The following is a 13392-nucleotide window of genomic DNA, read 5'->3' as shown; positions in this document are numbered from 1 at the left end:
TTCAAGTGTTTTTTGAATGCCTGAAAACTCATGATTTTACACATTCTTCCCTGACTCTGTAGCTGTGCAGTCAAGCTTCTCACTGATTTACTTCCACTTTCGGTATTGCTCATCAGATTAATACAAAAAACAGACAGACTGTTGGGTTTCTTTGTGGTTTGCAAGGGGATTACAATAATACATGCAATATTGTAGACACAAATGTACAGCAAAATATACTATTTACTTTCACTCCTTAACTTAAAAAGGATTAAATGTTTTGGTCTGGACAGCTACACTTTATCTCTTATAAGGTAGTTGAGAAACATGTCAGAGCCAAACCACTGACACAACAAGAACAAAGCTGAAAAATACCCCAATCATTTACTTCATCTCCTTTTACACCGTTCAGTCCAACAAACTGAAGTTCAACACTGTCCCTATTGCGTTGGCTAGCAACTGATGCCCTTCTTTACATTGCCATTAGAAATGGGGGTAACTAGGGAGAGAGGAAGGTGTTGTTAGTGTTTGCATTTGTGAAAAGCAGTGATTTTTTTGGTTTTGTGAGGAAAAGAGAGAGTGATGGATGCAGGGCAGGGGGGTTGGGAAGGCCTAAGTTGAACACCCTGGCTGGTAATATATGCGGCTCTATTGTGGTGAATCAATGCACCGTGCAATAATGGGGGGTAAGGAGGGGTGCAAGGCTGTAGGGGAGCTGAAATGAGATGTCTTCTGCCTCATGGTGTGACCACTCAGCGTCAACCAGACTCTCATCCGAGCTCAACAAAGTCCTTCTTCCACTTATATCTTGGTTGTTGCTTTTCTCACTGGAGGTGGTCAGAGATCAGAGCCCAAGGAGAGAGAAACATGAAGACTCAATAATTTTGACACAGACAAGAATGCCACGATATCAGCTGACAGGTTGTGGTGAATCTGTCTACACTGTTTGGTTGGTGGTGTTGCTCTCTGCTAAATGCTGTGACAGAGCAAAGTCTGAAGAGAAAGAGTCTAAGAGGATGAACTGAGGTGAGTGTGTAGAAATTCTTAAATTATAAGTGCAGCTTTAATGAAATGTTTGTAGTTTCCTGGTAATATACAAACCATAATTTAAAAATATAATATAGTATGCACTCATTTGTGCAATAAAGCTTTGGGGATAAAAAATATTTGCACACTCCTAGCTGACATCATTGCATGGTAACAATGAAGAAAGTTTGGTGTGAAGCTAAGCTCACTCAATATTAATATACTGTACTGAGATTCATTAGTTTGTGGATGTGCAAACTATGCAAAAGATGAAGATTAGCAGTTGCTTTAGGTGAACCACAGTACACATGTGTATTAAAATGTTAAGAAAATGCTAATCAGTGCACTTGTATCAGATATTGCTTCACTCCTCCAGAATAAATGAAAGAGGGAGTCTCTGTGTTCTCAAATCAATTAGAACAGATTTGCTGAATGGAGGCAGAGGGGACAGTTGTTTATAGGCTTCAAGCTTTGTTTCAGTTTCTCCCTTGTGAAAGCACTATGAGAACAAAACTGAAGTATTGTATCTGAATGAAGATGACTAAGAACAATGGGACCCTCTGTACAGACGAAGCTGAGAAAAATGCGAGAGGAGGTTTGGGGAGGGGGGAGTGGGGGGTGTTAAGGAGTGGGTGATGACAGAAAAGGACACATGGATGACTGGTGCAAAGTGATCAAATTAGCAAGAAACATCACTGGACCATAGGGGTTGAGTCAACTTATATCCATCCATTTAGCAAGCAGGAAACATGCTAGTGGGTGTGTGGTCTAAAACAGGAGAGTAATCATTACTAATGTGGTTAAAGAAGAAATACATAATAAATACAAATAAAAATAAGCTATTGAAAAAAATACTTGACTTGACAAACTTAAAAGAAAAAAGCAACTAACTCTCAATGGTTAGCAGTGAGTGAAATTTCACACAAACGAAATAAATCTCTCTTCAAATACTGGAGGTGCAACATCAAGGCTAGCAACTTCCACATAGCTTAATTATTAAACTTAACAAGGCTGTCTTGCCATAACTGATGACAAATGCATACAATGAGGAAATAACTTAACACAACTTACTCGTTAACCTCAACATAACAACCACAATCAGTTTCCATGGCGACTATTAACTGAACAGTCTACTTAAAGTCCTGTCACAGTGACTGAGACTGTGGAGACTGTTTGCTATGTGGTAATGGGAATTTCTGGCGCCTACCTGGGCTGCGTTGCTATGGTGACTAATTGGCTCGTTACCGGTGTGCAATACTTTGGTTCACTCTCAGCTCTCTCATGAGTGTTATCTCCAGCAGCAGCAGCAGCAGCAGGCAGCTCAGGAAAAAAAGATGTGTGTGCTGGATGTGTAAATAAGCAACAGTTTCCAATAGTCTCATTTGCTAACAAGTTTGTCACATCAACTTTACAAGGTGATGATGTGTCAGTGGTGTGTTGTGTTTACAGTTTGTTACTCTGCCCCCAAGTGTCCAAAAAATCAGTTAATGCAGGTTTAAGTGAGGATCCACCATATACAAATTTCAGGTAAATTTCCAATAACCATTTGGAAGTGTAGATTTTAAAAGATTTGATTTGTCACAATTAAAAAACATGTTATGGCATGATACATTTTCAAATATTCCTGCTAAAGGTAAATCTGAACTGTTACCTTCAAATAGGACCGTCATTAAATGCCATCAAATTGCAAAAATGTGTTTTATTCTATATAGGTAGGATGTGAAACACCAACCCTATCTCCAAAACATGATGTCAGAGTTGGGCAGAGGAAGAATTTGGGAAAGGACTGGGAGGCAGATGCACTGGTTTATTCTCGCTTACCTTCTCCTCCTGGCTTTACCATGCATGGGCTTCCTCCCAGGCTTTTGGTCACAAGTGTTAACACTGTCCTGGAACTCGCACACACACCAGTACATCACAGAGCAGGCCATCCTCAATGTCACCCTGGAGACTCTGAGGGGCACTAAAGACCAGGGAAGCCATGCAGATGAACAGGTAGGCTGATACAGTCCCCAGGACATTTACTCTTCAGAATAACAAAAAAATAATGTTGAAGACCTACTTTTGGTTTACAAAATTGATTGAAGGTGAATACTGAAGAATTGAAGAAAGCTGATATATTTTACACAAAGGGTTCAATGGGAGCTTTGTTACAAGCTGAACAGTTTCAATGAATCCTTGTTGTTAAATATAAAGTAATTATTCTTCTTGTTTGTTCATATTTCATGTAATATTTAAGTACAGAACATCTCATTCCAATTATGACCATTTTCCTCCCAGACTAGACTGGGCCGTGGCTTCTGGAGAGCTGTGGGAGAAGTGGTGAAGTCTAACACAGACATGGACTTCCTGAGCTCCACCAGGTCCAACCCAGTGTATCACTTTGATTCAGAGCGTGTGAACAGTGCTATGTTGATGCTGCGGCAGTTCTGGGTTCAGACTCTGCTCTCAGTGTGGGCCAATGAATACCAAAGTGCCCGTCACAGCTTGGGCCAGCTATTTCACTCCCTGCAGGTACACAGCAGCATTTGAAATGTTGAAATGACATGTTGAAATGACTGCTGTGCACAAGACTGAAGTTTGTTAAGGCAATAATGTAAGTTAATGCTTTGTCTTATGCCAGGACTTCTACAGCCACAGTAACTGGGTGGAGATGGGCCAGCGCTCCATATACCTGCACCTGCTACAGCCAGACGAGCCTCCCATCCCTGTAGCTCAAGGTAATACATACTGTATATTCACATCTGTGAGTATACTACTGCCCACTTTACCACATCAAAAGGCGATCCTAAGGCTGGGAGATAATTCAGTGCTATTGATTATCAGCTTTCAACAGAATCATAGTGTGATGATATGGTCTTGAATGATTTTTAAAGAAATTTAGCTATTAAAGTTTCAGTTTTACACATATTCACAGTTTGATCTCATGTAATGCTTAACAATGGTAGCAGGTTAGTGCTTTGAAGAGCAGTGTGATTATTGTATATTTTATGTGATTTTGTATGCATTTGACCTGTCTTATAGTGATATTGGAAAATATACCAAGGCAAAAGAATCAAGATCAAGAATTTGATATTGTAGCAAGAACTTGGGGCATTTTTCAACAGTTGCTTTACATAAGTTCATGATATGCCAATTAGTATTGCTGTATACTACCACATTTAGAGTCAAATGCACTTATATATTCTTTTTGTAGTATGTACACTCCCTGCTTCTCAATAGGTTGTCTTTATTGTGGTGTATTTCAGTCATTTCTATCTATTGCAGTATATCATGATGATGAAAATCAACACACATGATGGCCTTGACAACTGTAATGTTTTTTTTTTCCCTATATTCTTGTTATAGTAATACATTTCAATTAGGAGAGACAAGAGAATGAAGCAAAAATAATTGTTTATTATACAGATGATATTGATGATTAAGTGTTGTCTTTGGTCTTTCGTGCTTAGACTCTACAAGGAGATTTTGAATCAAGGGACATCAGTCCTGAGCAGCAGCAAGATAAATCCCCCCACAGAGTCCAGACACTGGGGGTGGTGGTGGTGGCTAACGACTTCTGAGAATGATAAGGCTGATGAGGTTGATGAAGTGATGCACTGATGAATCTGCGAAGACTGGGCATTGATGGGGAGGTGGTGGGGCGCACACGACGGCAACATGAAAGCACTAAGACAGAGAAGGAGAAAACATATTTAAAAAGACAGCTGCAATATGATAGGCTGACGATGAAGGTGTGTCACTGTGCTATTGGTTAGATGTGAACAGCTGATGTCTTAATTGAAGCCCAGGGGAATGACAGCAAGGAAATTATGAATGAGCATGTGTGAGGGATGGGAATGACAGATGGTTTGAGAAATCATACTACAGACCTGAGCATGCAAAAGATGACTGAACTTTCGCTAAACTTCATTTGTCACCATTCAGTATAGCAGCAGGAATGTGGACCCAAATGCAGACAAACAGGCAAGACACTGACTTAAAGGCTTAACTAACTAGTTGAGGGGTCAGTGGTTTGTCAATGGAAAGGCAGTTAAAGCAGTTAAACAAAGGTAAAAACACACAGGGTCAGACAGAGAACAGGCAACAATTTGACTGCTTGTACAACCACACTTAGCAACATAAACAATCTGGACTGTATACAGTGAGGATAATGGAAAACAGACGTGCAGGCAGGTCACTGATCAGGTGATGGGTGGAAGCAGGACAACATACTGTGGATAACTTGAGGTGAGGCGTGACAGGTCTGAAAAGTTTCATTATAAATACAGGAGGAGAAAGAAAGAGTCACTGTAACACTTGGTGGTCTAGCTTGGTGATGGAACCAGTAGTTACTGTTGAGCTTCACTGTTAGATTTTATTTGCACTATACAATATCCTAAATCAAATCTAATTGAATTTTTTATATTCGTTCATTTTTAGTTTGCAATCATAACTATGACTTCAAAAACTCATTAAAGCATGATGCTTCAAAATTTGCACAGAATAAGGGCCAAGAAAGTGAATATGTATCCAAGATTTAAAAATGAGGCACTTTAGTGACACTTTTCCTAGTTTCCCAATGTACAACCACTTTTTGTCTGATTGCTAAGATCCCACATTATCAGACTGTCTTAATGGCTGTATACAGGTACATCTAACATGTCTTATCTTAACCATGTTTTATTTTCAGTGTTTTCAAAATACAAAGCCACCATGACCAACAGCACAGAAATCCCATAGTAAATACAGATGCATAGTGCTTCATTATGCTGCTCTGCCATGGTACGTTTTTGCACCATGGCATAGTGTTTGTGTCCAGTCAATTGACATGTTGCACGGCCCCTACAACTGATTGACATTGTTATTTCCACAGATGAATCTCAATGAGAACAAATGACCAGTACAAGGTGTATTTGTACAATGATTAGTGCCATGGTGTTTACTTATCTACTATGGTGAATCTGAAAATACTATCCATTACCTCACAGTGCCATTGTGCGTGACCTTGAACATGATGAGTGATTTGAAACCGATCCAGTCATTAGATCACATTTGATCTCAAACAGCAACATGTACCAAGACTTGAGGGAAAAAAGACCTTCAATCCCAAAACCCAAACAAAGATAATAGCAAGTATCAGTGTTTTGACTGAAATGGCTACTGTAGACATTTGGAGCTTTAATGGGCCTCACCGAACTAAACCATTATCCTTTCTGTCCACAGAAGACACTCCTACCTGTATGGAGTGCTTCAGCTTCACCTGCCGAGACAACCTCCTGCCAAGTCTGACAAACACAGAGCGAAACTCCCAGCTGCTCACCACTGGCTACTTCAGCAATTCTCCTCCAAAACCTCAGGGTATGTCAGTGCAACTTATAGCAGCAGTCTTGCCAAAAAAACCAAAGGAGCAACTAAATGCATTAGGATTGGGCTTCTTACTTTTCAAACTCAAATTTGGGCTCTATTGCACTTTGAGGATGCTATTTCTTTTTCAGGCAAATGTAGTCATGGAGGTATTCTGGACAGAAGCCGCTATATGGGGGCCAAAGGGGGCATCAACAAGGACAGCAACTCACCTGTCTTCTCCCCTCACCATTACCTCCATGTGGAAGCTGCCACTCTGGCTAATGAGGCCACCCTGACTGTACTGAGAGACCTCAGAGACACAGTGGGCAACAAAACCTTCCTCAAGTAGGTTTCACCACTGTTACACTGGTTGCATTTTGCCTAAATAGAAAATACTGAATAATATTTGTGGACCCACAACTTTCCAAATATATCATGTTGCAAGTTTCAGCTGTTAAGTGCATTTAGTATGTCCTAATTTCCTCAAACATTTCAACAGACTTTTCAGTGTGAAGCAGGTCCCTGCATTGGTATTTGTCATTGACACCACGGGCAGCATGTTTGAGGAGATCACCGCGGCTCGCCTTCGGGCCTACTCCATCATCCAGAGGCGAGCCAACAGCCCTGGTCAACCTGGCACCTTTCTGCTTGTGCCCTTCCATGACCCAGGTGAGGGTGAGGATATTGGTCTGTCACAGACTTGAATGAAAACAGGAGCCCTTCGAGGTCTTTTCAGTCAGATATAGAGCTGGAGGGATCTGCCTGAAGAGCTTGACAAATTTATTGATGAATATATTGATTGATTGATTGATGAGTGGCATAAGATCAAAAACCCCAGGTAATATGGTCTGACTTCTCTTTATGATGACTTTTGTGTACAGTTTTGGCCCTTTGTTTCAAAATGTCAATGCTCTCATGCACAAATTGGGGTCCATTACAAAAATCTTAAAGTAACAGTTTGATATTTTGGGTTATACACTTTATTTTCTTTATTGTGGAGAGTAAGATAAGAAGATTGATACTCTCATGTCTTTACAGTAAATGCACCTGGAGCCAATACCTGGTTAGCTTAGTTTAGCACAAAGAGTGGAAACATAAGGACATTATCTCCCTCTGCCAAGAAATAATCCGGCACATAATCTGTAAAACCACAATGTGTCATTTTTACATTTTTACACTCGTGGGTTGTTTTTTTCTACAGATTAAACAAGCAAGATATAACCTCTTAACTAGTGAGCTTTAGAGGTGCTAGTAGATTTGTTCTTTTTGCACAGAGCCAACCAGGCTTTTTCCCTGTTTCCTCTCAGGTTTTTGTGCTAAATTAAGCAAACTGGCTCCAGCTGTAGCTTCATATTTACATCACAGACATAATCATGGTATCAGTCCTCTCATCTAGTCATATAAACTTTCTGCAGCTGAATAGAGACACAAGACAGAAATCATAGTGTTCGATACAAGGGAACAGTGGCAACAGGTCTGCACCTACTTGGAATCCTTTGCCATCCCTGACCAATACAAAAACCTGGGAGTCACTGTGATGTTGATTTAAATTTTAATTCATACATCAGCAAAAATTCCAAAACATCCTTCCATCATCTCAGAAATATCTTCATAGCTTTCATAGCTTTATCTTTCAGGCAGATTCAGAAATTCTATCCATGCCTCTGTCACCAGCAGACTAGATTACTGTAACTCCTCCCTACTAAATCCAATCAGCGGCTCCGAACTGAAGACATTTTTGTTTCGTCTAGCTTATAATTTATACTGTGTGCATGCATGCATGCGTGTGTGTGTGTGTGTGTGTATAATGTCTGCCTGTATCCACTGTTTCTCTGTTTTATCATGCTGTCAAGCACTTTGAGTGGCTCCTATATTACACTGTGTGCTCTACAAATAAACTTGACTTGGCTTGACTTGCTGCTCAGCAAGAATGTGAATAAGAGTATTTCCCACAATGCTGAAGTGTTCGTTCAAATATGATGTAAGGCCCTCTGAATTTTGTCTTAGCAATTAAATTAAGCTCCAAAGCTGTCAAAAAGTAAATTTAATGGTTAACATTCTAATTGTTATTGTTATTGTTATTGTTATTGCTTGCTCACCATCTAACATCTCTAGTCCCCTGTTCTATGCAGAGGTGGGACCAGTGTTTGAGACCGAAGACCCAAACCAGTTCATGCAGCACCTGCAGAACCTGATGGCGCTGGGAGGAGGAGATGAACCAGAGATGTGCCTCTCTGCCATTCAGGTAAATTTAGATGCTATTTCTTTTGTAACATTCAAAGTAATCAGGTGTGTGTACAGTATGAGAATGTACACATGCAAGCACACACGGCAGGTAATTTCCCATCTTGCTGTGTATTTTCAGCTGGCACTCATTCACAGTCCACCACTGTCAGAGATCTTTGTATTCACTGATGCTTCCCCTAAAGATGCCCACTTGTTTGATGCGGTGAAGGCCCTCGTACTTGAGAAACAGAGCAAGGTAGGTTTAAGACAATTCCACCTTAAATAAAATCCACATTATCTTAAGTAATGTACACATGCAGTTGTCATTTATGAATTTGAGTCTCTTTGTAAGATGAACAGCAGACACCCCTCTTTGTGTGTCCTTTATTATTACTTTATATTTTTATGTAACTGTGACAGCAAGAGGACTGCAATCAAACACATTGTATTTTAACATGTTTCATGTTAGCTCTACAATCGCTCACATTCTGGGCTGATTTTCCCACAGGTGACATTTCTCCTAACTGATGACGCCACCTACATGACAGAGAGGAGAAGGAGGGGGAGGAAGAGGAGAAAGAGGAGGAGGAGGGAAGCTTTGTCTCCTGATCGTTTCTCTCTCTACTCTTCCCTGTCTTCCCTATCAGGAGGACTGACGGTATTCACCACCAACTCTGACATCCAAGATGTCTCTACCATAGTGGAGGATAACATAGCTGTTGACAAGGTACGGCAGCAAGATCCTTTGATGGTTATCAACGTTATACATACTCACTTGACCCAAATCAAACAAGTTCTTAATGCAAATAATTGAAAATTAAATTGATGTTGCTTCCAACTCCTTGTCCTTGGTTGCATACTTCTGTCTACTGGTTGTGACTAGTTCAACCAAAGAGCATTTTCTGCTGTAGCCAAAAATGACACTATGTGAGCGGTGAGAGTGAATCAAAACAGTAAAGTTGAGGAATTGAAAACCAGAACAATGAAAGACTTAAAAGCTCTGTAAAGCCGAGGGGAACTGCAGAGTTGGGCGATAATTCTGTTTGTTCATTCATCACTGCTAATGACCCATTTCACATACAAATAGTCATGTGATCCATTGTTAATGTATACATTTTGGTTATCGCTGCTTTAATTTTCTTAGAGGTGCGGATATGCTGAGCACAACAACTTTTTCTCCTTCCTCCCCAGGTGACCCTCCTCCACGTGGAGAGTGACCAAGAGCTGATTTCCTCCCATTCTTTCAGAGTTGACAGCTCCATAAAAAACGTCACCCTACATGTCACTGGCATCCTGAGAGAATGTATCCTTACAGGTCCTTCAGGTAACTATAGAGTACAATCTATGTAGACTAGTGATGGAGGCCATCCAAGCAGTATGTTTTTTGCATCTTGCAATTACTGTATGTCTACTTTTTAGTTGGATACAGCATATCTGAACAATCCCACCGTTCTTCCATTACCACAACTCTCCTTTGCACTCAATAATAAAATAAGCCCATCTTATGCTACTTTTCAGGCCAAAACCAGTCTCTCCTGAACGAGCAAGGCCCTCTGGCGGAGTTGAAGTACTTTGAGGGTCTGTACCGCATCCGCCTGCTTGCTCCTATTCAGCCAGGCCAGTGGAAACTGTTAACCAAGTGTGATGGACACATCACATTCAATGTAATAGGTAAAAGAAAAAACATGTTAGACATCAAGCAGATCCACTGACAGAAAATTACAGGTACATTGATTATAATGTTCTGTAACTGCACTTGCACTTTTGAACTGCACCCCCAGGTGACAGCAGCGTAGATTTCCTGTATTACTTTGCCACTGTAACCAATGAGACACACCCAGGTCTGGCCAGAGTGGAGGGCAGTCCTGTTGCAGGTGAGGAGGGATTTAGCTTCCTTAGATAGTAGTTTTTTAAAAATATAATTAGTTATGTATCAGTGCCACCATGGAATAGTGAGTCCCTGACATTTAACATGCTGCTTATTTAATTTCCCAGGTGCCTCTGCCTTTCTGGTGCTGACTGTGACAGGCCTGGTTCCAGACGAGAAGGCCTCTTTCAGTCATGTGACACTGCTGGGAGCTGAAGGGGAGAGCCTCAAAAAGGTGTGGCTGAACTCGTCTTCCTCCTCCTCTTCTTCATCATCCTATTCTGTGGAGGAGCTGGTTGGCTGGGTGGACTCTGTTCCCAGAGTTCCCTTCTGTGTTCAACTCACAGGCCGAGACAGCAGAGCAAACAAGCTGGAGAGGGTTTCCACAGAGATAATACAGCCCACTCACGTTCAGATACAGGTAACCTAGCGGTGAGGGAAAAAACAGTGATGATGCTAAACAACACCTGGGCTGCCCTCCAATATAATGTTGGACAAAATGTTAAAGAAAATATTCTTCACTGATCAATGTAGAATTATACTGTATAAGTGTTCCTAAATGATGTAGCATAAACTAAAAGCTGCACCAGTCAATGTTGACTGTATATAATGTGAAAGTAGTCACTCATAGTGACAAAACCACAGATTTGCAACTGTACTGTTTTGCTTCTGTCGTTTCCAAATGCAGCATGTAGCTGTTTTCAGCAGTAAAGCTGTGGTAAACCCACTGTACCCTTCCTGCCCAGCACCAAACAGCAGACAAAGTTAACGACTAACTGCTTTAACAGCTAGAGTTCATATTGTCAAATTACGGCTGCTTGACCAATTTGTAATACGACTGCATTGGTGGATTTTCTAGAATGATGGACTCATGCAATTTCACACTGATGTACCTTAAATACACAAGATAATCTTACATCTTTATATCTTCAGGTGTTATCCGCCCCCCGCCTGGTACCTGGTCATAGCACAATGGTGGACTTTGACATCCTGAACCACGGCCCGGCCCGGCTCTTCAATTTGACCACAGATGATGACTGTAGATATCTTCATACAAGAGGACCTCACAGGTACAGCTAAAAACATCTATCCTCAGCCATGGAGTGAAGAGAAGGTCACCTTTCTTTAGGACTGCTTCTAACGATTATTTTCATTATCAGTTGATCTACACTGATTATTTTCTCAATTTATCTTTTGTCCGAAAATAAAATACCCAAAAATAGTGAAAAATGCCTGTTCTAATTTCTTAAGAGCCCAACGTGGTGTCTTCAAATGTCTTGTTTTGTCTGATCAATAGTCCAAAACCCAAAGATATTAAGTTTTACTGTCATGTATGACACATCAAATTTAAAACCCTCACATTTGAAAAGCTGAAATCAGATATTTTTTGTCATTTTCCCTTAAAAACATGACTAAAACGACTATTTGATTATAAGAATAGTTGCTGATTATTTTCAATCGATTAATCGACTAATCATTGCAGCTCTACGTGTCTTACCATCCATTTTCTTACATGTCCATCATGTACTGCAATATGAAGGCTATTTTAGAAAAGAAAAAAAGTCTCTAAATTAGGTAATGCTTGGCAGTAAAATTATATTCAGGAAATGTAATATAGTCAGCTTCTGTTTTATGACATTTACCAACCAAAAAATTTCAAAGTGATGACAGAACATAATTAAGGTTATTGTGGAAATACGGGCAATTTCGAGTTTCTGTCCCTCAGGTTCCACGTTGCTGAACAAGGGTCTTTCCGGGGTCAGGTGCACCTCCACACTCCTGCCACAGCTAAGGCAGGAGCGACCGTCACCCTGACACTCACTGTGCGTGCTCTCAACTCTGCTGACTCAAATTACGCAGTGACCTACTTGACTGTGGTTCCCCCGGTGAGTATTTACTGAAAACAAATGGACCATTTTATTTATACATAAATCTCTCTTGCAGATTATTGATTAATCTCACACTCTGATCAAAGATTTTCTTCTGTGTATGGCAATGACATCACTTCCTCTGTCTCCTGCAGGATACTGACACATCCCCTCCATCCTGTTCTGCTGCACGAGTGCAGTCCTCCTGCCCTACCACCTGCAGTGAGTCTAACTGGAGTATATCTCTGGCCGTGTCAGATAGGGGGCGCTCTGGCCTCGCTGCCCTCCAGCTACAGAAGGGTGAAGGCACTCTGACCTTATTCCTCAACCCCCCACCCACAGGGGACAGCCTGGAAGAGGCCCAGCCTGGCCCCAACCAGCACCAGGCACACAGGGACGAGACAACCAGTGGTGGCCACCACCATCACCACCACAAGGCCATATTAGAGAAAGGAGACCCCCCTTTGAATGTATCTGAATGGGTACTGGACTCATCTCAGCCATTGTGGGTGAGGTACACGTCCAGCTGCTGCTTTGCTCAGGCTGAGCTGCTGGTGTGGGACACAGCTGGAAACATGAAACGCTGCCATCTAACATCTGGTGAGCAGAGGCAGCAAAGAGATGGGAGTACAGAAACCAGTGGAGCTGGACAGATTACACTCACAGGCTTCTTTTTCATAATGCTGGGCCTGCTGTGGTCTCCTCTAATTTAGGTCGAACTGATTACAAATTCTTTTGCAGGTCAAACTCATCTATGTGTTGATCACTGGGTTCCTGCAGCCAGGACAAAATACTATGCAATGAAGATACATAAATGTGTATCTGTCAGAAAAGTTTTTGAAAAACAGATGTACAATTTAAAATAAGTACGCTTAATGCAAACAAATATGTCTTTAATTGCTCATTATGTGTTTGCTACTGTAATTCTTAAAGGAAGTTCACTGAATAAAGCCATTAATCATTTTAATATTCATGTAAGTCACTTAATTTTTTTGCTTTTGCAACTGCCAGTGCTCTGAACATCTGATACGCTACAGAATACACACACCAGAGAGAACATGTTGGAAATCACTGTAAATAAAGAAAGATTGTGCACAA

The 13392-nt window shown here is 41.0% G+C and overlaps 1 protein-coding gene across 1 annotated transcript; it reads left to right on the top strand.

Moving 5' to 3' along the window:
* Positions 1-730: 730 nt before the first annotated feature.
* Positions 731-13392, top strand: vwa7 (von Willebrand factor A domain containing 7). The gene is made up of 17 exons (XM_044354655.1): positions 731-1005; positions 2718-3000; positions 3286-3519; positions 3629-3725; positions 6211-6345; positions 6483-6678; positions 6833-7002; positions 8466-8578; positions 8699-8815; positions 9068-9286; positions 9751-9883; positions 10078-10230; positions 10341-10433; positions 10555-10847; positions 11360-11496; positions 12153-12312; positions 12450-13392. The coding sequence occupies exons 2-17, from the start codon at positions 2752-2754 to the stop codon at positions 13005-13007; spliced, it is 3057 nt and encodes a 1018-aa protein (XP_044210590.1). The 5' UTR covers positions 731-1005; positions 2718-2751; the 3' UTR covers positions 13008-13392.

The sequence above is a fragment of the Thunnus albacares genome, chromosome 6, assembly GCF_914725855.1.
Source record: "Thunnus albacares chromosome 6, fThuAlb1.1, whole genome shotgun sequence".
NCBI classification, from domain to species: domain Eukaryota; kingdom Metazoa; phylum Chordata; class Actinopteri; order Scombriformes; family Scombridae; genus Thunnus; species Thunnus albacares.
Note: the sequence above shows the minus strand (reverse complement) of the source record. Positions and strands in the feature narration are given on the sequence as shown.

Coding starts and splice junctions, on each gene's coding strand:
- vwa7 (XM_044354655.1), top strand. CDS start 2,752: ATGATGTCAGAGTTGGGCAGAGGAAGAATTTGGGAAAGGACTGGGAGG. Junction 3,001..3,285: donor GAAGCCATGCAGATGAACAG/GTAGGCTGATAC, acceptor TTTTCCTCCCAG/ACTAGACTGGGCCGTGGCTT. Junction 7,003..8,465: donor TGTGCCCTTCCATGACCCAG/GTGAGGGTGAGG, acceptor TGTTCTATGCAG/AGGTGGGACCAGTGTTTGAG.